Source organism: Furipterus horrens, unplaced genomic scaffold, assembly GCF_987537825.1.
Source record: "Furipterus horrens unplaced genomic scaffold, mFurHor1.1.pri manual_scaffold_10, whole genome shotgun sequence".
Classification (NCBI taxonomy): domain Eukaryota; kingdom Metazoa; phylum Chordata; class Mammalia; order Chiroptera; family Furipteridae; genus Furipterus; species Furipterus horrens.
In genome coordinates, this window is record NW_028327180.1 from 48,250,578 (window position 1) to 48,272,722 (window position 22,145).

Sequence of the window (22,145 nt, forward strand, 5' to 3'; positions counted from 1 at the left end):
AAAGGGCACCACAGAGCCAAAGGCCATGGTAGGATGTGCCTGATGTGTTCAACGAGGAGGCAGGTACAGCTGAAGCAGAGGGCCACTGACGGAGGAGAAGGGTGGGGCCATAGGGAGGAGTGTGGGGATGGAAGCCCTGTGCAGGGACAGACATGAGAGCCATGTTTGGCCTTTATAAGCCTCTCCTGCCCTATCTCTTTCTACCCTCTGGTCCCTTTACCTGGGCTGTGACTGCTCTCTGGTGCACCATTCCCTTTAACATGGCTCAGTTTTTCTTGTTCCAGCTAGGTTAGTGACCTCTTATGGCCTCTAAGGTGCCCTTTGCATCCTCAGTGACTGCTTGGCCACACTGTATGGCACTGCTGGGTTACATAGGGTATGTGTCTATGTTAAATGAGTTCCACCATCTTATTCGCTACCCTGTCTTCAGCATCATGCACACCTGATGGAATAAATGAATGGTGAATGGACATACAGATGGGTGAATGGATGATTGGATGGATGGATGGATGGGTGGGAAGATGGATGGATGATTGGATGAATGGATGATGGATAGATGGATGGGTCAGGGAATGAATGGATTGATGGGTGGGTGTACAGGTAGGTGAAAATGGTTGGATGATGGGTGAATAGACAGATGGGTAGGTAGATGGATAGATGAATGAGTGGATAGATAGATGGGTGGATAAGTGGATGGACAAGTGAATGAATGTATGGGTGGATGGATGGCTGGGATGGATGGGTAGGTGGATTAATGGACAGATTGGATGGGTGAGTGGGTAGGTGGGTCTGTTGGTAGATGGATAGATGGACTCTCTTCAGGAGCCTCTGGCTATGTGGCAACCCCATCCAGAGGTCACTGTGATGATTCAATAAAAAGAGTGAAGATGAAGCACATAGTAGGCACCCACCTGTTGAGCCTTCCTGACTCTGTTTCCCACTAGGTTAAATAATTACTAGAGTCAAGGAGTTTCAAAGAATCCAAGAGCCATGAGACCACAGAACAAGGAGCCACAGAACAAAGAAATTACAGAGTCATAACATCATGGGTTGATGGAGCCTCAGGAGCACAGAGTGCCAAAGCCACAAAACTGTGGGATCCTAGAGCTATGGGACCACAGCGTTAGAGAGCCATGAACCTGGGATGATGTGTCTACAAGAAGCACAGATCTGTCGAATGGTAGCCACAGGACCCAGGAGGGCTGAGGCACCGCACTGGGGCATCCCACATCCTGAGGTGCCACAGGATGGAGTCTCAGAATTGAGCCCAACAGAACCATTCTCTCAGCTACACCCTCACTTGTCAGCTGTCCAAGGATGCTCCCAGAGGTCACAGGAGCTATGGAGTACTTTCTCATCTCTGAGAGGACCATGCCATTACTGACTCCTGCAGCCAACCAACCACCACTCAGTGAATCCCTGTGCCAAGTGAGGCTGTCCACGTGCTGGGAAACAGTGCCCCACCACCAGCCAGGCATGCTGGGACACTGAGCACTTAATAGCAGGTAGAAAAAGAATCAACAAGTTACTTCTACATCTATGTCCTTTTAAAGGACAACAGCAACATGGCATGGAGGGGAGGCTGTACCCTGGCACACCCGCTCTGAGTGGTGGTAGACTGCTGAGCCGCACACCCCCCACCACACACACACCAGCTCAGCTCCCATCTCTTCCCATTCCAGGAGTCACAGCCCAGCTCAGATTTCACCAGACACGTCCATATTATTGAGCTCTCTTGGGACAGCAACTTCTCCCAGCAGACCCCACCCCTGATGCCCTAAACAATCAGTCTGTTTTGGAGAGGGAAAACTGAGGCCCAGAGGAGAAGACTGCTGACCCAGGATTACAGAGAGCTGGAGCTGGGACCCAGACCCCTGTCTGTCAGATGCTAAGCTTGAGCTCGTCAGCACCCAGCCAGGCTGCCTCCTGGGGCCTCAGCCTGCCTCTTCCTGTAGCCCTAGCCATTTGCTTCCTGGCACAGCAAGGAAGCCAGGACATGAGGTTCAGTGATGTTTCCTCTCCACTAAGCTCAGAACATCTTGCTCGCAGGGCAGCAGTGGGGGCAAAATGTGACCATAGTAAGTGTACACTGGAACCTGGTATTGCTGGTGTGCAAGGACCTTGCCCCCCTCCCGTCTTACAAATGGGAAAGCAGAGGGCTTGGGAGTGGGGTTCTCACCTTTCTGAGACCCTGGTACCTTCAATGAGGACTGTTCTCATCCTGATGGGGACATGGGAGTGAACAAAGGCAACTGATCTCTGAAACCAGATTACAGGGAGAGAAAGCCCATCCCTCACTGCCTTACCCCAGCAACCAGGCTGCCTTTAGGATTCAGAAGTCCAAATGATGCTTTCAGGATCTGTCCCTCCATCGGTTGTCTTCTTCCTTTAAAATAAAAGGTGATAAAATATACATGATTTGTAATTTATCATTTCAACAATTTTAAAGTGTACAGTTCAGGGGGTTTTAGTACATTCATGAAGTCATGCAACCATCACCTCTATCTAGTTCCAGAGTATTCTCATCTTCCAAAAGGAAACCCCGCCTGCCATTAGTAGTCACTCTTCGTTTCCCAACCACTCATCTACTTCCTGTTTCTATGGATTTGCCTCTTCTGGGCATTTCATACAAACTGAATCATAAACATGCGTCGTTTTGTGTCTGGCTTCTCTCACGCTGCAGTGTGTATCCGAGCTTCACTCCTTTTTCTGCCTGAATAGTGTTCCAGTATATGCAGAGATCACACCTTGTGTACCCATTCGCCAGCTGAGTGTTGCTTGAGTTGTTTCCACCTTTTAGGTATTATGAATAATGATGCTATGGACATGTGTGTGCAAGTTTTTGTTTGAATACCTGTTTGCAGTTTTGTTTTGTTTTGGTATATACCTGTGAGTTACATTACTGGATCATATGATAACTCTGTTTAACTTTCTGAGGAATATCACTCTTTTTTCAGCAACTGCCCCATTGGACACTCCAGCTAGCAGTGCACAAGTGTTGTCGTTTCTCCACATCTTTGCCAACACTTGTTTTTTATGTTTTTAATTATGACCACTCTAGTGGGTGTGAAGTGGTATCTAGTGATGGTTCTGATTTGCATCTTCTGGTCAGCTCTCTTCCTGCACCTTGGGGAGCAAAAATGGTCCAGGCTTACATTTCTCCCTCCCTATTGTCCAAAGGAAACAGAGCACCTTTCCCCTGATAGACCCAGCAGAGATCTTAGGGCTGACTCTCATTTGCCCAGCTCAGGATACCAACCTCCCAGAACCAATCACTGTGGGGGTGGGGGGATGGAGGGCTTTGATTGGTCAGGCCAAGAGCCTGAGTCAGCCTCTCCAGATGGAGGAGGGGTCAGCTCTTCCTGGATAGCACCAGGTGCTAAATGTGGTGAAGCTTGGGTCCCTCACTCCAAACTCCTGCTTCAGGGGCTTTCTGGATCACAGGCTTTTGAGTCTGACCTGCTTTAATGGGAGTGACCCTGGTAGTGTGCCAAGCCTCTATCCTCTGTCTCCATCTCCTTGTACTACATTTGAGGCCCCTCTTGCTGCCCTCTGCCCTTGGGAAGGGTGGCAGTCCCAGCTCCAGCCCAGGCCGCCCTGGGAGGCTGCTGCAGAGGGAGATGCCAGGCCCAGCTGAGGCCCTTCCCTACTCTGCTGGCCTCTTGACTTCCCCTGGGTATCAGGCAACTTTGAACGTCACAAGGAAACCAGGTTGGCCCAGAACAGCCACCAGGCTGTCATTCCAAATGACTGGTGCATGGCAGAAGAGAAGCCAATGGGAGGGGACTCCTCACCCCATCACTGATTCCAAAGCTGTTCCCAGCCCTGCTTCAGGTCCTGAAGGGTTGAAATAGGGAAATGCAGAATGGCATGAATCATCAGGATCAAGGCAGTGACCATGACCCAGAGCTGGGAAGGAGGGTGGGAGGGAGGCAGGGAGCAAACAGAAGTCCAGAGAGGGCAAGACATTTGCTCAGGGCCACACAGTAAATGAGTCAGGTTTGACTCTGAGTAATTTTTAAGTGTGCAGTTCAGTGACATTAAGTGCATTCACACTGTGCATTCCCTAACACTGGTCTCCATCTTCTCAATCCACACTTGAACTGCTTCATCTCAGCAACTGATACCAGAAGACCTGGAAGTGATTTAACCTACCTGATTTTAAACAGCTGACTTACCCCCTGCCTGGAATATTTGGGACTACCAAGCTCTTGTCACTGGTGCTCCAAGATGAGGTGTGTGATTTCAGATCAATGCCACACTTTCCACATGGGAAATTGAGTCAGAGATGTTGAAATCCAACTTCTGACTCCTGCCACTCTTCCTAAACAGGCCCCAGGGTGGGTCTCAGGCATGTGGGCTGGCAGGGGTCCCAAACCTGTTTTATTGCCCAGAGCTAGTGTTGATCCTGGAAGGGTTGAGGCGTCAGAGCTGGTGTTTACTTTTTTTAACCTATGCAGCCAGAGACTCAAAGATGAAGCCTACCCCCTACCCCCAACCAGGCCTGGCAGCGAAGCCACCCGCAGGCCTGACCCTCTGGATGCTGGGCCTTCCCAAACCACACGGTCACAGGGCTGTGTCCAACGGCACATCTGGACTTTTCTACTTGGTCTTGGTTTCCAGCTGGAGCAAAAGGGCCTAGGTTGGGGAGAATGTGGGCCCCACCTGCTTGTACAAAGTTTGCGGGTCAAGGGCTTGGTCCATGTCCCCTGCCTGCCTCTCCCAGGTGGATCACATCCATGCCCAGTTGTCAAGGTCTACTCCTTGTCCCCAAGGCCCACGGTACCATCTGGAGTGGGAAAATTCTGACCCAGACATGTGGGTCCAACCAGACACTATAGCACATGGCCAAGGTGGGGCTGGTGGTCCCTGACCTCACCTCTCCAAGGCTTCCTATCAGGTAATGGCCCCACCATCCACTCAGGGCTGGCCCTGAGAGCTGGGCAGCGTCTGAGACTTTTCCCTACCCTCCACATCCAGTACAGCAGCAGATCTTGTTCCCTCAAGCTCCCGAACATATGAATGCAAACACCTTCCTGCCCTGGTCTTAACCCTGCTAACTGCTGCCTGGACTCTGCCCTGGCCTACCCCCACGAGAGCCATAGACGATGTCTTAAAATTATAAATCAGATTGTTTTACTCCCCAGGTCACACACCCTCCATGACTTCCCATTACTTCCAGAGTAAAACTCATCTCCTCCTCATAGCCTACAAAACCCTATGTGATCTGACCTCAGCCTGTTCCCTGGCCTGTCTCTTCCTCCTTCACTCACTCTGCTCCAGCCACACTGGCCTTCTTGCTACTCCTCCAACAACCAAATCCTTGCCCTATCCAGGATCTTTGCACAAACCATTCCTTCTGTCTGTAATGCACATCCTCTATATTTACATGATATTTTCCTGGGTCTCAGCATATTCTTCCAAATATGCTTCTTCGTGCTTTGAAATGATCTTCTTTGTGTTTTAATACAAATACAAATTGTATTTTACTCCGAGTGCGTACCATAAGGCCCAACACATACTAGGTGGGGTTGTGTCTTCTTGAGGACAAAGGGACATACAAGCCCCAATGCCAGGTTTTGTTGTTGTTTCTTTTTAAGATTTTACTTATTTTCAGAGAGAGGGAGAAAGAGAGGGAGAGAAACATCAATGTGTGCTTACCTCTTGCGCGCCCCGAATTGGCAACATGGCCTGCAACCCAGGCATGTGCCCTGACTGGGAATCGAACTGGTGACTCTTTGGTTCACAGGCCGGCACTAAATCCACTGAGCCACACCAGCCAGGGCCCAATGCCAAGTTTTGAGAAGCATCGACACCTCTGAGGTCCCCTGAGCACCCCTAGCAACACCTTGGGATTTATAACCCAGGACTTTCCCTTTAATACATTGCCAGGGTGGTTGGAGCTGTGATGGGAGGCTCACAGGCAGCTATAGGGGGCCAGGAGTAGGGACCTATAAGTTCCAATGGGAGGAGGAATAAGAATCAGCCAGGTCAGAGGCCACAAAGGGTGCTCAGAGTAGGGAGAACAGCATAGGTAAAGTCCTGGAAGTGATGGAGAACAAGGCAGCATTCCTAGAACTGGATGTGGTGGGAGACAGGGCGATGGAGTCTGGACTCCATCCCAGGGTGATGGGAAGCCATGATAGGTGTGTGAGCAGGGGGCACATCAGACTGGTATCCCATCACCCTGTGCTGGGCACCAGGAGGCTCCCTCCCCAGACCTCAGCAGCCTGTGGGTTCACATGCTCACATTGGCTGGGAACATGTCAAAATAGCCTTTTACGAATTTCTGTGGAGTATAAGGTGAGGCCATCTGCCATTCCTACCACCACAGGTTTCAGGGGGATGTGCCGTCCCAGATAACTACTGACAGCCTCCTGGCCTTACCAGGGCCCCTCAGCCTCCTCAAGAATGGCTGTGTACCCCCAAGATCCTGGGTCTGGTCAACCCCTGCTGGTCCTCAGTGAGTGCATGCCAAAGACCTCTCTCCTTACTGCCCTGGAATTTTCCTTACAGGCCTTGCCAACATCTCCAGGAACATATAAAGAAAAATGTTTCCAGTCCGAGTAGGGCTGTTTTATGGCATTTGGGGCTGGGAGTCTTAACTGCAGAGTGGAAAGGCTTTGCCACACCTCTCTTCCTCCTTCAGAGCCACTAGGATCTGGCTTGCCCTCCTCAGAGGCCTGGGTTTTGCAGTGATTTTCTAGCTAAGCAAAGTCCCCCTTCCCCCCATTCCCTGGCTGGGGAGAAATCCCCTGGAAAAATAGACTCAGGCTACAGGCCAGAGGTGATGCATTTTCAATTGTTTTTTCATCCAACAAACACCTGCTGCACTCCCACCGTGAGCCAGTCTCTGTCAGGTGCTAGGGACACAGCAGGAATAGTGGGACCAGTCCTGCCCTCAGGTGGGGGTCGGGATTGGGTGGTTGGGAGACTCTGAATTACCCCCATGTCACAGGGCTGAAAACGGATGCCAGAGAGGGTGCAGGGACAAGCAGAACAGTTCCAAAGTGGTGAAATTCACCATTGTGAAGTGGACAACTCAGTGGCGTTTAGCACATTCACAATGTTGTACAACCAGCACCTCTTATCTAGTTCCAGAACATTTCCATCATCCCACGAGGAGACCCCTGTCCCCATTAGCAGTTATTCCCCATCCTCCCTCCACCAGCCCCTGACAACCACTGGTCTGCTTTCTGTCCCTATAGATTTGCCTGTTCAGGACATTTCATATAAAAAGGATCATATAGCCCTGACCACTGTGGCTCAGTTGGTTGGGCATTGTTCCACAAACTGAAAGGTCACCGGTTTGATTCCCAGTTAGAGCACATGCCTGGGTTGTGGGTTCCATTCCTGTCCCTGGTTGGGGCATGTGCGAGAGGTAATCAATTGATGTTTCTCTCTCACGTTGATGTTTCTCTCCCTCTTTTCCCATCCCTTCACCTCTCTCTAAAAATAAACACATAAAATCTTTGTTATTATTATTATTTTTTAAAGGGATCATACAGTCCTGGCTGGGTACCTCAGTTGGTTACAACGTCATCCCAATTTGCCAAGGTTGCGGGTTCGACCTCTGGTCAAGGCACATACAAGAATCAACCAATGAATGCATAAATAAGTGGAACAACAAACTGATGTTTTCTTTTCTCTCTCCCTTTATTGCTCTCTAAAATCAATCAATCAATAAAATAAAATAAAAATAAATAAGAAGGATCATATATGTGGCCTTTTGCGTCTAGCTTCTTTCACTGAACATGTTTTCAAGGTTATTATTTTTACTTTTAATTTATTGTTTACTTTATTTGCTGAGATATTTTAAAGCAACCCAAGGCCTAAAGCCATTTCTCTATTTCTTTGCTACTTGCACAGCTCCAAAACCATGGGGATTTTCATATGTGATGATGTGTTATTTGTATTCAAATTTCCTCAGCTATCTCAAAAGTTGACTTTTTACAGTTGGTGTGTTAGAATCAGGTTCCAAATGAAGTCCCCATTTGGTTGCCATGTCCCTTAAGTTTCTCTTCGTCCACTTTCTTTAAAAAAAAAAAAAAGAAATTGTGGTAAAATAACATAAATTTACTATCTTAGGCATTTCTAAGTGTTCAGTTCAGTAGGATTAAGAACATTCACATTGTTGTGCAGCCTCCACCACCATCTATCTATAGAACGCTTTCATCCTGCAAAACTGAAACTCTGTCCCCACTAAACACTAACTTCCATCAGCTCCTGACAGCCATAATTCTACTTTCTGTCTCCATGAATTCAATGGTTTTAGGTGACTCATATAAGTGGAATCACACAGGATTTGCCTTTTTGTATCTGGCTCAATACATTAAGCATAATGGTCTTAAGGTTCATGTGTCAGGATTTCCTTTTTTGTGGCTGAATAATATTCTATTGTATGACTATGCTATTTCATCTGTAGATGGACACCACATTGCTCCTATGTTTTAGCTATTGTGAATGATGCTATTGTGAACATATGTGTACAGTCATCTGTTAGAGTCTCTGCTTTCAATTCTTTTTGAAGGTGTTTTATTCATGGGCCAGAATGTAAGACCAGGTGAGCTAGAACACATTGGGAGTGGGGATGCTTTCTCAGAACATGGGATTTAACATTTGGGCCAGGACCCCAGGGAATGATAGTGCTGCTGGTTAGAAGCTTGGAGAAAGCACTAGCTCAGGCTGAACAGAGCAAAAATGGCTGGGTGAGCTGTCCTGGCAGAAACAGAGGGCAGTGGACATGCTGGAGTAGATGTGGAAACCCCCCATAGGATTGTGTCCATGGGAAGGCCCACAGGACACACCATTTTTGAAGGTGTTCAGAGAAAGGTGCCAGCAGCAGGAGGAAGGTTGATAGTGGCCTTCTCTGCAGGCTGTCACAGAGCTGGGCTCATCCAGGTTCTGATGTCTTAAGTGTTAGAGGCTGAGTGGGCCAAGATCCAGAGCCTTCAAGTATACTAAGACAGCATGATGATGAGTTGCCATGGTAACATCCACACCCAGGTAATCCTGGGTAATCAGGGTGAGCCTCACCGATCAGCTGAAAGGCCTTAAGAATAAAACAACCCTGGATGGTGTGGCTCAGTGGACTGAGCGCCAGCCTGTGAACCAAAGGGTCGGTGGTTCGATTCCCGGTCAGGGCACATGCCTGAGTTGCAGGCCAGGTCCCCAGTTGGGGACATGCGAGAGGCAACCACACATTGGTGTTTCTTTACCTCTCTTTCTCCCGCCCTTCCCCTCTCTCTAAACATAAATAAATAAAATCTTTAACAATATAAAAATAAAACTGAGGTTTCCCTGAGGTAGAAGAAACCCCACCTTGTCAAAGAGAAATGCCGGACACTAAAGAGGTCAGGATCGATTTAAATTGGTAGCACACTATAACAATAAGGAAAAGGGTACAGTGTGGAGTGAACTCAACTTTAAGCGAATATTTTTAAGGAGAGAAGGAGGGAACAGAGAGTGGATTGAGTGGGGACTCTGGAGATTCTGGGTGGTGAAAAATTACAGAAAGCAGGAAGAGGGGCTGGTCCACATGAAACACATCAGGCACATCAGGCCTTGCTAACTGGCACTTAGGAAGTTCGGCTACTCCCCTCCCACAGAGGCCAGGAGTTGGGACCCATTTTTAGGTATGGCTGCAAAAAATAGGCAGTTATTTTGGCAGCCTGAGTTTTCTCAGGCAGGCCCTTCAAGAGGGGTTGGGGTCATCCTAGAGAGGTGGTCTGTTAAACACCTTATTAGTGTGTTTTTCAAGTCTCTATAGGCCAAGGTGAGATGGACGGACAGCCACTTAATTAACACCCACAATCCAAACACAGCAACAGCAGAAGAGCAGAAGAGCAGGATGCTGAGGGTAGGTGCCCCAGTAGAGAGTCATGATCACTTTGCTGGTTAACAGACCTGAACTGAACTGAAGAGCTGGCCAGGTGCCAGAAGGAAGGACTCGGTGAGTTTGTACAGTGACAACTCCCCACCCAGTCTGTCCCCACTGTGACCTGTGGTCTTCTGCTTGAGTGACTGTCCACCACAGAAGGGAGTGCCCAGATAGTTTAAGGACTAACAGACATGGATGAGCTGACATCAATACCCACAGACCAAGGAATCATCACGGCTGCCTGCCGCCTGAGAGTACAGGGCTGGGGAGTCAGGTAGTGAATGTAGTCCTGCAGGAAGACCAGCTCGCAGTGGACCTGCTAATCCATCAAGTGTGTGATTAGAGCTGATGGGAATGAATATGCTTACAAGTTGGAGAAACTTCCTCCCACCAATTAGTCGCTATCCTGGGGAATATAAGAGTAGGAGAGGCCATAGGAATCCTCTGAAGATGTCCCCACCCCCAGCCCAAGCCGTAAAACAGAATCAATATCCCATCCATGAAGATTAGGCCACCATTAGGGGCCTAGAGGATTCAGAGAGGGGTCCCTGACTTCCCTGTTTAATCCTCTGGTCAGCCATGCAGGCACCAGAATGATCGCGGACTGCCGCAGGCCTAACGGAGTGGACCGCCCCATCCAGCTACTGGGTGGATGGGGAGGCTAGGCCAGAGTGTATTTCCAAAGCCTCAGGTGTGCTGTGCGTTGCCATTGGTTTGGCCCTCGAATCCTTTTCTAGAAACTTTTATTAGAAAGTATCAGAAATAATTCATGTACCCATGAGATGGACAAGGAGATGCATTCACTGTTTTCCACAGGGCTAGGATCACCAGATAAAGAACAGAGGCCCTTTCCATTTGGGGGAATGATGGAAAAGTTCTGGAACTAGATAGAGGTGGTGGTAGCACAACATTGTGAATATACTAGATGCCACTAAATTTGTACACTTAAAAATGGTCAAAAAGGTAATTTTGTTATGTATATTTTACCACAATGAAAAAACTAATCAACAAAAATACAGGATGCCCAGCTGAATTTGAATTCAGATAAACAACAAATAACTCTTTAGGATAAGTATATTCCAAATATTCTTGGGATATGCTTATCCTACAATTTTATTTGCTGCTCCACTTGACTAGTCATCAGGAGAATGCAAATCAAAACCACAATGAGATATCACTTCACATCCATTAAGATGGAAGAAAACAACAAATGCTGGTAAGGATGTGGCATTCTTAGACCTCTGTGCACTATTGGTAGGGATGTAAAATGGTGCAACCACTGTGGAAAACAGTATGGAGGTTCCTCAAAATAATGAAAATAGAACCTAACCACTTTTTATCTATTCATTTGCTGATGCTCATTTGGGTTGTTTCCATCTTTTGGCGATCGTGAATAATGCTGCTGTGAACATGCATGTACAGTATCTCTTTGCATCCCTGCTTTCAATTCTTTGGGATATATACTCAGAAGTGGAATTTCTGAGTGACATGGTCACTCTATATTTAACTTTTTGAGGAACTGCCAGATTTTTTCCACAGCAGCTGCACCATTTTACATTCCCACTGGCAATGCCCGAGGGTTTCAATTTCTCCACATCCTTGACAACACTTGTTATTTTCCATTTTGGGTTACAGCCATCCTAATGGGTGTGATGTGATCTGCTTTCCATTCAATCCTTTATCACCTTCTTTTTCTTTTCTTAAAAAGATTTTATTTATTTATTTCGGGGGGGTGGGAAGGAGGGAGAAAGAGAAGGAGAGGAACATTGATGTACAGGAGAAACAGCTCTCGGTTGCCTCTCACATGCCCCCAACCGGGGACCTGGCCCACAACCCAGGCATGTGCCCTGACCAGGACTTGAACCTGTGAACTTTCAGTTTGTGCGACAATGCCCAACTCACTGAGCCATACCTCATTACCGTCTAACATACTGCACCAGTTACTAAGTTCTGATGACTCTGTCTGTTGCCCGTCTTCCTACTGAAGAGGCTACACTGCTATCTGCAGTTGGAGACAGTGACATGGAGTTGGACCTGCCAGAAAGTGTTAGTTTTCTACCCCAACACTTTCTAAAATAGCCACAGTGAAATTCCACTCAAAATGTATGCCAGCATGCAGCCTGGTGCGGGAATGAAGGGGGTCCTCAGGGGACTGTCTTCCTCCTAGAGACCCTGGATGGCCCCACCACCCTCAATGGCAGCTTTGAGTCTCTGTGGGAGCCAGAGCTCTGAGGCTGAGCCAAGACTCACCTCTCCAGACACCTCAGCACATCCTCCCAAAAAGCAACCTGTGATTGAATTAGAATCAAAGTGGCTGCCTGCTGCCCCCCACCCAAGGCCTGCTGTGAACCCATCATCAAAGAGACTGTTCAGAGAGCAGAGGAGGTAATAAAACAAACACAAATGCCTACTGTATTTTTCTTTTCCCACCAGCATTGCCGGGGCCTTGGCCATACATCCATTACCACAAGGGGCTCCTTTGAAGCAAGAATGGGGCTGCAGAAGGGGGGCCCACAGAAATCCACAAGTGCCCACTGTTCCTGGGAGGGCCCCAGACAGAATCCAGTCTGTGGTCTGGCAGGGCTAGCTAGTCACCTCTCAGCACAGGCGTGGTCACAAGGGCCACATCTGAGGGAGCGGAGTGCCTAATAGAGTTTCAAAGAGGATGGTGGCTGGATGGAGGGACGCAGCTGCAGGATGCTAAATGTCCTTTTCCTAAAGTCCTAGAATGTTCCTGTGGTAGGCATGGGCTGCTTACCCTCAAGGGATCACTCTTGCTACAAGAGAAGAATTTCATTTTCCTGGACTTAGAGGCTGGCATGGAACTTCAGGAGAGGCTGGGCTAGCTCTTGGGCACAGTTGTGAATTCAAGCTGACTTAAGTCACCAAGTGGGATGGGCCTAGGATTGGTCGAGATCTACCTGGGCTGAGAGAAACACACACCTGAAGTGGAGGTCCGAGGGGACTTTGTGTGGTCTGAAATATTGAAGTTTAGTTTAGTTTTTTTAGTCTTTTTTTTTTTTTTTTAATTTCAATGATGAATTGTTAAAATGTAGACAAAACAAAGAAGACTAAGAATTTGCAAAGAGCTGACATTTGAGGTCTGGTGGCCAGGTGCTGCTCTAAGCTCTTCACATAGTACACTATGGGTTGTTGGGACCATTAGAATCCCATTTCACAGTTAGGCACAGAGAGGCTAAGGTATTTGAGAGAGGTCACACAGCAAACTGATGGCAGAGTGAGAATGTGAATCCAGAGCTACTCTAGTTAACCCAAAGTCAGCAATGGCCTATCCTACATCGTTAGAACACAGCCATGTGTTATATTTTCCTTTTTATTTGAATTTTATTTTGGTAAAATATAACAAAATTTGCCATTTTAACTGTAAAAGGTAGTGGCATTAAGTACATTGATGAAATGTTGTGCCATCATCACCATTATCTACTTCCAAAATTTCTCATTGCCCCAAACAGAAACCCAGTATCCATTAAGTATCTCCTCTTCTCCTAACCCCTGGCACCCTCTGATCTGCTTTCTGTTGCTATGGATTAGCCTGTTCTGGATATTTTATATAAATGGAATCACACTCTGTGGTTTTTAGTGTCTGGCTTCTTTCACATGGCATGATGTTTTCAAGGTTCATCCATGTTGCAGCCTGTGTCAGTGGTTCAGTCCTCTTCATGATTGAATAATATTCCATTGTGTGGCTGGACCACATTTTATTTATTCATTCATCAACTGATGGACATTTGAGTTGTTTCTACCTTCTGGCTACTGTGACTAGTGCTGCTGTGCATGTGTGTGTACAGGGATCTGTGAGTCACAGCTTTAAATTCCTTTGTTATACAAGGTGGGGCAAAAGTAGCTCTATAGTTGTGAGGATGCAAAAGAGAGTTTATTTTTGCATTATTATTTGTTATAATTATATTATTTTTCCATACAAACAACTGTAAATCTACTTTTGCTCCACCCTGTATTTTTCTTACACACACTTTTTATATAATACTGTCATGGACATTACTTTTAAAAAAAGTGTTATTGAATTATGATTGGCATACTAAAAACTGTACATAAACTGCAGTTTAACATGTATAATTCAATGTGTTTGACATACGTCTACACCTGTGAAACTGTCACCTTTATCAAGATAGTGAACATAGTAATCACCCCAAATGTGTTCCCTCCTGCCTTTGTCATCCCTCCCTTTTGTCCCTTCCAAGACAACCTCTGACCTGTTTTCTGTCCATTACATTTATTAGTTTTCACTTATAGTACATGTGCTACTGAAGAAAGCAGTAGAATAGCTTAGAAAATCAATTTTAAAATATGTAGCCTTTTAGGTCTTGCTTTCACTCATCATGATGTCTTGGAGGTACATCTGTATAGTTCACACCTTCTTATCGATGAGAAGTATTTTTTTGTGCGTTCAACCATTCTCCTAATGATGGACATTCTGGTTGTTTCTAGTTTGGGACGATTGCAAATAAAGCTGCTGTGAGCATTTGTACACAGGGTCTGCTTTCATTTCTCTCTGGAATACCAGAAAGGGGAAAGACCGATTCCCATGGTGGGTTGTGTTTAAGTTTTTTTTCCAGGCATATGAACATTTATTACTACTGTGTTTTCACCATCAAAACTTATTGCCCTGGCTGGTGTGGCTCAGTGGATCGAGTGCCAGCCTGAGAACCAAAGGGTCGCCAGTTCGATTCCCAGTCATACATAGCACATGCCTGGGCTGCGGGCCAGGTCCCTGGCTAGGATGTGAGAGGCAACCACACATTGATGTTTCTCTCCCTTTCTTTCTCCCTCCCTTGCCCTCTCTCTAAAAATAAATAAATGACATCTTAAAACAAAACAAAGCAAAACAACTTCTGATCTTGGTCTTTCCTTCTTGCCTTTGTATAAGGCCAAAAGAGAGACATTGGCCACTTTGACAACCTTAAAGCGAACTCCAGGAATGTCAACAACAGCATGACCTTTGAAACCAAATCCAGTAAACAGAACTTCATAATTTTCCCCAATAAAATTCAAGCAACCATCACTGGGTACAAAAGTTGTGATTATTTTTGTGTGTGTGTGCCATTCTTGATCAGCTAGACCCTGACACACTTCCTCATGGCAGAATTTGGCTGTTTGGCTTCTACGTCTACTTTTTCCAGACAATTCCTTTTGCATGGGAAGCATCTCCAAAAGTTGGCCTTCAGGGCTGTGCCCCAGTGGGCTTTCTTGTACTGCTTATCATGCCACTTTTCATTTCATCAGTGGCTCCGGAGCCTCCTGGCAGTACAAAACTGTGACACTTGCCCATCCTGCTGGCACCACGGGCCTGAACAAAAGAGAGAAGCAGCCCAGGCCACATTTAATTTTTGAAGAAACTGTCACACTGCCTCTCAAAGTGGCTGCACTGGTTTGCATTTTCAGTAGCCTCCACATCCTTGCCAGCACATAACAGTGTCAGTTTTTGTCATGATAGCCATTTCTGGGAGGAGTCATGGAAGAAATGTGCCAGAGGTGAGTGGAAATGGAAGATTTTGACAAACTGTGATTATCCTTTTAGTCATCCCTTCAACCTTTCTTGTTCTCTCCAAGCAGTGACAGAGGCTCATGAGTTATCCTGTAAAACATTTGTTGAGCACTGTGTGCTCCCTGTTGTGCCAGGCCTTGGGCATACAACAGCAAACAAGACTGACACGGTTCTGCCTTCCAAGAGCTGGCTTTTACCTTGGCTTGAATTGGATTCCCTACAAGCAGGACCTGAGATGGGATTCAGGGTCATATGAGTTTGGGAGAAATGTGTGAGGGAATAAGGGACACAAGACAAGTTAGGGAATGAGCAGGCAAGGAATTGGCTCAGTTGGAGTCATGCCTCAGTCTGATCTGGGTGAGAGGGTAGCCCTGGAGCTTGACAACCACTAGAGTGGTCCCATTTTGACGCAAGGCGTCCAGCCTCATGGGCCCCATACCATTCAGTCCTTTGTGTCTGCTTTCCTAGGGTATGTGGGTTTGCGTGTCTTTGGGGGTGCAGAACCTCTCTGATTAGGCAGTTTGATCAAGGGCAATTCACGAGGGGTGTCTGTGTGCTGTTAACGGCCAATACTTGCAGCATCGGGCATAGGGGTACACCAGCCAGTAGAAAAGTTCTGGGTGGGGCACCCACAGCATCCTCTACAAAAAGTGGTGTCCATTAGACAAATTATCACACTGACAATAATTTAATCACAGTTATGATAAATGCAGGCTATGAAGAGAGCTCCATCAGAGGAAGGGAAATGAAGATTTTGGGGTGACAGGGAAAGTGAGGTTAAGTAATAGGCCTGGAATCCTGGCTATCATGTCATTGGGGACTGGGGGCCAGCTGGTCCAGACCACATTCTGTGTCTGGGCACCTTCCTAAGGCACCTGCGCTCAATGGATGGGTTTTGGATTTTATTGAAACCATCTGTTGGCTTGTTGGTATTCCCTCTTAAACTGTGTCTTCCTGGATGTGTGTATGTGAGGAAACCTAATCATTCATTTTCCATATCCCTGCATTTCAGTGCACAGGAGGCCAGAAAAGATGGGAAGAAAAAGGAACCTCTTATGTCATGACAGGAATGCTGGAAAATGAGGAACCATGCAGGATCGGGAACAAACCAGGAGACTTGTGAGCTGACTTCATGTATTTAAAAGAGACCCAGAATCTTGGGACAGAAAGGGAAATGAGGGCTTCTCCAGGACACTCTACAAAAAAGGAAGATGAGCCTCAGAATTTAAGGAGATTACGGCTCATAAACCAGTGGCCAAGCCTGGACAACCTTTTACTGAGCACCTACTGTGTGTGGTTATTATTCTCTGCATGGGGAAGACCCTGTGATGAAAATAGCCAACCCCTGTCCACGTGGAACTTTATAAATATCAAGGGAGTGACTAGTAGCTCATTTATTCTTTATCCCATCTTAGTGATTATTATTTCCCCTTTCCAGGAAACTCGGGGCTCAGAGAGGTGAAATCACTTGTACAGAGTCACACAGTCAGTAGGTGGCCAGGTGTGGATTTTACCCCAGAGCAAGTGGTCCCCATCACTTTGCTTATGTACAGTCTCTGAATATTATTGTCCAAAGCAGCAGGCACCATTTCTAAGCACCAGGCTCCATGCTAAGGGATGTCCCCATTTGTTTATTCAACCAATGCACACTGAGCACCCATTATGTGCAGGTGCCCCCCCCTCCCGGTTTACAGATGGGGTAACTCTCATGAGCGTATGTTCGTGATATAGTATTGCCTATAAGTCAGCCAGGCAACTATGCTATTCACTCAGATTTTATTGAATGCAGGCTCACTAGAAGTAGAACGTCAACATACAGTAATATCCTACTCACACTCTAACAATCTAAGAGAAATATAACATACACACAGAGCAACCAATGGGGGATAACAAACCCGGGTCCCAGAATCTCAGTCTGCAGGTCTGGGAGACAGCATGGTGGGCAAGAGAGTTGTCAACCTCCTGCAAGGAAGGATCTCTGGATCCAAGTAGGCAGCAGGGCAAAGTCCCCAGTCCAGCAGGGCAGAGCCTCCCACAGCTGATGCCAAGAGAGATCAGCATGGTGTGGAGCAGCACTCTGGTGTGTGGAGCTCAGCTGTCTCAGCAGTGGTCTGGAACCTGCCTCAGTTATACTTTGAAAATGGTGTACTCCACCCTTCTGGGTCTTTTCAATAAATGCCTTGGCACCCCTGATGCCAAGTGTGAAATTTCCCCAGGAGCCTATCTATGGGTGGTCCTGCTCAGCAGACATGGCTATTCTGATCACATATGCAGATATCTTAGCTGTGTCTCCTTGCCAGACGTGTTTGCTCTGACCACATGGGCAGACAGCTTAAGTATGTCTCCTTGCCAGATGTGTCTAGAGTGACTTAAGTAGTTTTCCTCCTGAACCAAAGTGTCATGGCTGACTGATAGCCATATCAGTTGACATGAGGGACTCCACTTTGTTTTATATACCTTATGCTATCTTGATCCGACCAATTCCATTTACTTGGTCCTGTTCTCCACAGTAACTCAAGCCCACTTGGCTGGGCGATTCCAAGAGACGGGGGTCACTGTCCCTGCCAAGCCTCCCCAGCTGGGTGTTCCACCTATGTAGAGCATTCAGTCAGTGCTCAATTAATCCAAGGGACACAGGCCACCAGTGACAACTCGCCCATTGCCTGGGCCCCAGTAAGCAGAGGATAGGTCGGGACCACGTGCTTGCACAGCCGCCTTAGTTGGAAGTCCCGCCCACCGCGGGCTTGCGGGATCCTGGGCGACCGGGCGCGGTTGGAGGCATCGGTAAGGAGCCAATGCGCCTGCGCCGACGGCGGACTCGCGCGCGCGCACGTACACCGGCGTCGGGCTCGCGGACGCGCACGGAGGCGGCGGCGGCGGCGGCGGCGGCGGTTCCTGCTCCGGGCTGCTAGCTCCTGGCGGCTCCAGGGGGAGCGGCGACGCTGAGGGGCTCACAGGTGGCGGCGGCGGCGGCTAGGCACGAGGCTCGCGGCCCGGCTTGCGCCTCGATAGGCGTTTCGGTCCCGTCCAGGGGCGCAGACTAGGCGACGGCTGCGGGCCAAGGCCGGCGGCCTAGGCCTGAGCGCGGCGGCGGACTCGAGTGCGGCGCGGAGACGGCCTGCGGGCCCTGAGCGGCGGCACCATGAGCGTGGAGGCGTACGGGCCCAGCTCGCAGACGCTCACCTTCCTGGACACCGAGGAGGCCGAGCTTCTCGGCGCCGACACGCAGGGCTCCGAGTTCGAGTTCACCGACTTCACTCTACCTAGCCAGACGCAGACGCCTCCCGGAGGCCCCGGTGGCCCCGGAGGTGGCGGCCCGGGGGTTCCGGTCGGCGCGGGTGCGGGCGCTGCGGTCGGACAGCTCGACGCCCAGGTGAGCGGCACATGGCGGCGCCGGAAGCCGGGTCGGGCCTCAGCGCCCCGGGACCTGCTCCAGCTCCCCCCTCCGGCCGGTTAAGCTGCGTGACCGGCCCCAGAGTAACTTGTTCCGGATCTCTCACTCTGGCCGGGTCCGGAGTAACCTGTCTCCGGACCCCCTATTGGCCACATTCAGAGTAACGTACCCGGGTTCCCATCCTCCTGGACGTAGGGTAGACTTGTTCGGGGGTCTCACTCTAATTTGCCTCTGGGTGATCTGGCTTGAGTATCTCTAAGGCCGCGTCCGGAACTAGCTCAGGTCAGGTCTTAGGCGACTTGCCCCAAGTTCTCTTAAGAGCATGTTCGAGGTGACCTGCCCTAGGTCCGTCTCCAGCCAGGTTGGGGTGACCTGTCCCCGAGTGCCCCTCGACCTGGGTCCGGGACGATCTACTCAGATCCTCCCTCGACCGAACAGGATCCTTGCCCCACCCCTCCCACCTTTGGTCGCAGCCACCTGGACAACCCCCATTCACACCCACCGAGCCTCGGGATCAAATTTCTCCAGGCCTAGGGAAGTGGAGTCTCCTCGAGCAGAAACGGAATTTTTGCCTCCATTGGAGAACTCCATACTCGTTGGCTATTGATACTATTTTAGAGGCCGGTTGCATTTTGCTTTTCCTTCTTGCATTGCCTGTTGCTGAAACCGATGTGTTATGTAACTCTACAGCCCTGCCGTGGAAAAGTTGGGTTTGAATGTATTCAGTGGGCAGTGATAGTGGGTTTTACGTAAATGGGTCTGCCACATCAGAAACTTTTGTTTTAAATGATGTGAACATTTAGTGAAAGCTATTTAGGTATTTTAAATTAGAGTTTGGGTTGTGAGAAGTATCAGGCAAACACTCTCTGAACCTGGGTCCGGACCCCAGCCCCAAGGGTGGGAGAGGGGGGCTGGCTAGAATCCCAGGGAATGTTGCCATCATCCTCTCGATCTCAGATTCCATTCACCAGGTTTCCCTGAGCCTGGCAACCTCTCTCAGGTTTATTTTCCTGACTTCTAAGCCAGGGAGGAGCTATAAGGCTCACCTTGTCACAGGTGTCCTGTGGCATGAGGACCCAGTGCCAGGGTTGCACGAGCTACCCCATAGTTGGCCAGAGTGAGCTCACACCCTTTCCTGGCGGATGGGGGCTTGCATTCTGGTTGGGAGTCTAGTTGGCTGAGTCATTCCCGTGGGTAGACCACCCACTTAGGCTTTCTTTTAGCCCCTAATAGAAGCAGAAAACATTTGATTCATTCTAACTCCAGATTCCTTAAAATAGAAGCCTGATGGGTGGGGCAGCAGGGAGAACAGGTGTGCAAGAATGTATGTGTTTCTCGGTTTTGTTTACATTTGGTGGATGGAGGGAGGTGAGAGGTGAGAATATGCTTGGAGAGAAGACAGAGCTGCAAGAGGTACATGATCACATCTCTTGTCTCAGATTCTAGACCTCTCTGTTTCCACAGCTGTAAAATGGGGCATAGCAGTTTTAGTTTTGTTACTTTTAAAAGTATTTGACATCTGGTCCATATATGAATGGTCCTGATAGTGCTCGCTCTCTCTCACTTCTGCTCAACGTGTCTGGAAGACCAACAATAAAGATCTCTTGGTTGGGCAGTGTGCCATGATCTGTGGCAGCCTAGGGTTGTGAAAGGTAATGGTTTTATTACAGATCTTTTTAACTAGCTAACACAAAAGAGCAAACCTGGGGCAGCTCTGGTTCTAGTTTTGTTCCTTGTGTTTTCAATTAATTAAAGGCATGTCCTTCTTTTTCAGTTGAAATAACTGACTTATTTCCCTGCACCTGAACACTGAGCTGTACAGAATAAAAGCATTAAAACTCCTCTGGAGGTAAATATTGCAGTTGAGCTCACTTGAGTTCTGATGATAACAAAAGGAACTGTCCTTCCTTCCTTTTAGTTAACCTTGATGATCCACCCACTTATAGCCTTTCTTTTGGTAAATATTTTATTTATTTTTAGAGAGAGAGGAAAGAGAGGGAGAGAAACATTGATCTCTTGCCTCTCGCATGCCCCCAACTGGGGACCCAGCCCAAAACCCAGGCATGGGCCCTGACTGGGAATCGAGCTGGTGACCCTTCTGTTTGTGGGATGACGCCCAACCCACTGAGCCACTCCAGTTAGGGTTGTAGCCTAACTTTTGATTTGTGTATGGAAGAGGGGAGTTAACATCCTTTGTGTCACAAGAGGAGGCTCTGAATTTGGGGGCAGGAAAGTCTGAATAGAATCAGAAAGTTCTCTGCTAGTTGGTGATATTGGCTACCCACAGCATTTGGGAACACTTTTCTTGTTTGTCTTCAGGAGTTATCTGTGTAACCAACTATATGACGGGGCTTCCAGAGAGACTCAGAAAACCTTTCATTCTGAATGCCTTTTGATTTGATCGTATTGGATGAGTGGTTGTAAAGTGTAAGTGCTGTGCAGCCACTTAAGTATGGGCAGATCACTTTTTGTTTATCCACACTTCTGTTGGTGGACATATGGGTTGTTTCCACTTTTACCTATTATGAATAGTGCTGCTGTGAACATTGGTGTACAAGTTTCTTTGTGGATGTATGTCTTTAGTGAAATTGTGGTAACTGCATAACTCTTTTCAGGAGCTGCCAGACTATTTTTCAATGTGCAGCCACTTTTGATATCAATCCCGACTGCCAGTTTTGCACAGTTGGTTTTACCTTAAAAGTTTGTTTAGAGACAGAATGTTGGTCCTGACCGGGATGGGAGAACAGCCAGCAGGAGTGAGTCCTGCTGAGTTCTTTTCTTTTTTCTTTTTGAAGGTTTTATTTATTTATTTTTCGATAGGGGAAGGGAAAGAGAAAGAGAGGGAGAGAAACATTGGTGTGAGAGATGTCGATTGGTTGCCTCTTGCATGCTCCCAACTGTGGACATGGCCCACAACTCAGGCCTGTGCCCTGACTGGGGATTGAACCGTGACCCGTTGGTTTGCAGGCCAGTGCTCAATACACTGAGCCACATAAGCCAGGGCCCTTCCTGCTGAGTTCTTGAGTTGGTTAGAGTAACACTTATTTTCTTTTTTATGAAATGAAGTCGATATTTATCAAGTCCCTGAAGATCTTGGGGTAGAAAGTGCTGACATAGTCCTGCCAAGTGTCTTTAGACAGTTTTCAATGAGACAGCCGACCCTTTCCTGGGTTTTTCCCCCAAAGGACTGGGAACAGTAATTTCAGAAGTCCTTTGCCTAATAGCTGGTGTTACACCCTTCTGGTCTGTATAATTGGAATATTTCTTCTTGACTGTTGCTACAATTGTGTTTCCTCCAAAGATTGGAATTGTGAAAATCTAAGATACTACCCAATTGAAAACAAAAA

General features: G+C 47.9%; 1 protein-coding gene and 1 pseudogene across 1 annotated transcript in view; one reads left to right on the forward strand and one right to left on the reverse strand.

Moving 5' to 3' along the window:
- Window positions 1-11,870: 11,870 nt before the first annotated feature.
- On the reverse strand, window positions 11,871-18,548 carry LOC150000133 (small ribosomal subunit protein uS12-like; annotated as a pseudogene).
- UPF1 (UPF1 RNA helicase and ATPase) overlaps window positions 18,373-22,145 on the forward strand; it is a 33,802-nt gene continuing 30,029 nt past the window's right edge. The window contains exon 1 of the mRNA XM_090290024.1: window positions 18,373-18,777. Coding sequence (XP_090146150.1) covers window positions 18,547-18,777 — 231 coding nt within the window. The 5' untranslated portion in view covers window positions 18,373-18,546. The remainder of the gene's footprint in view (window positions 18,778-22,145) is intronic.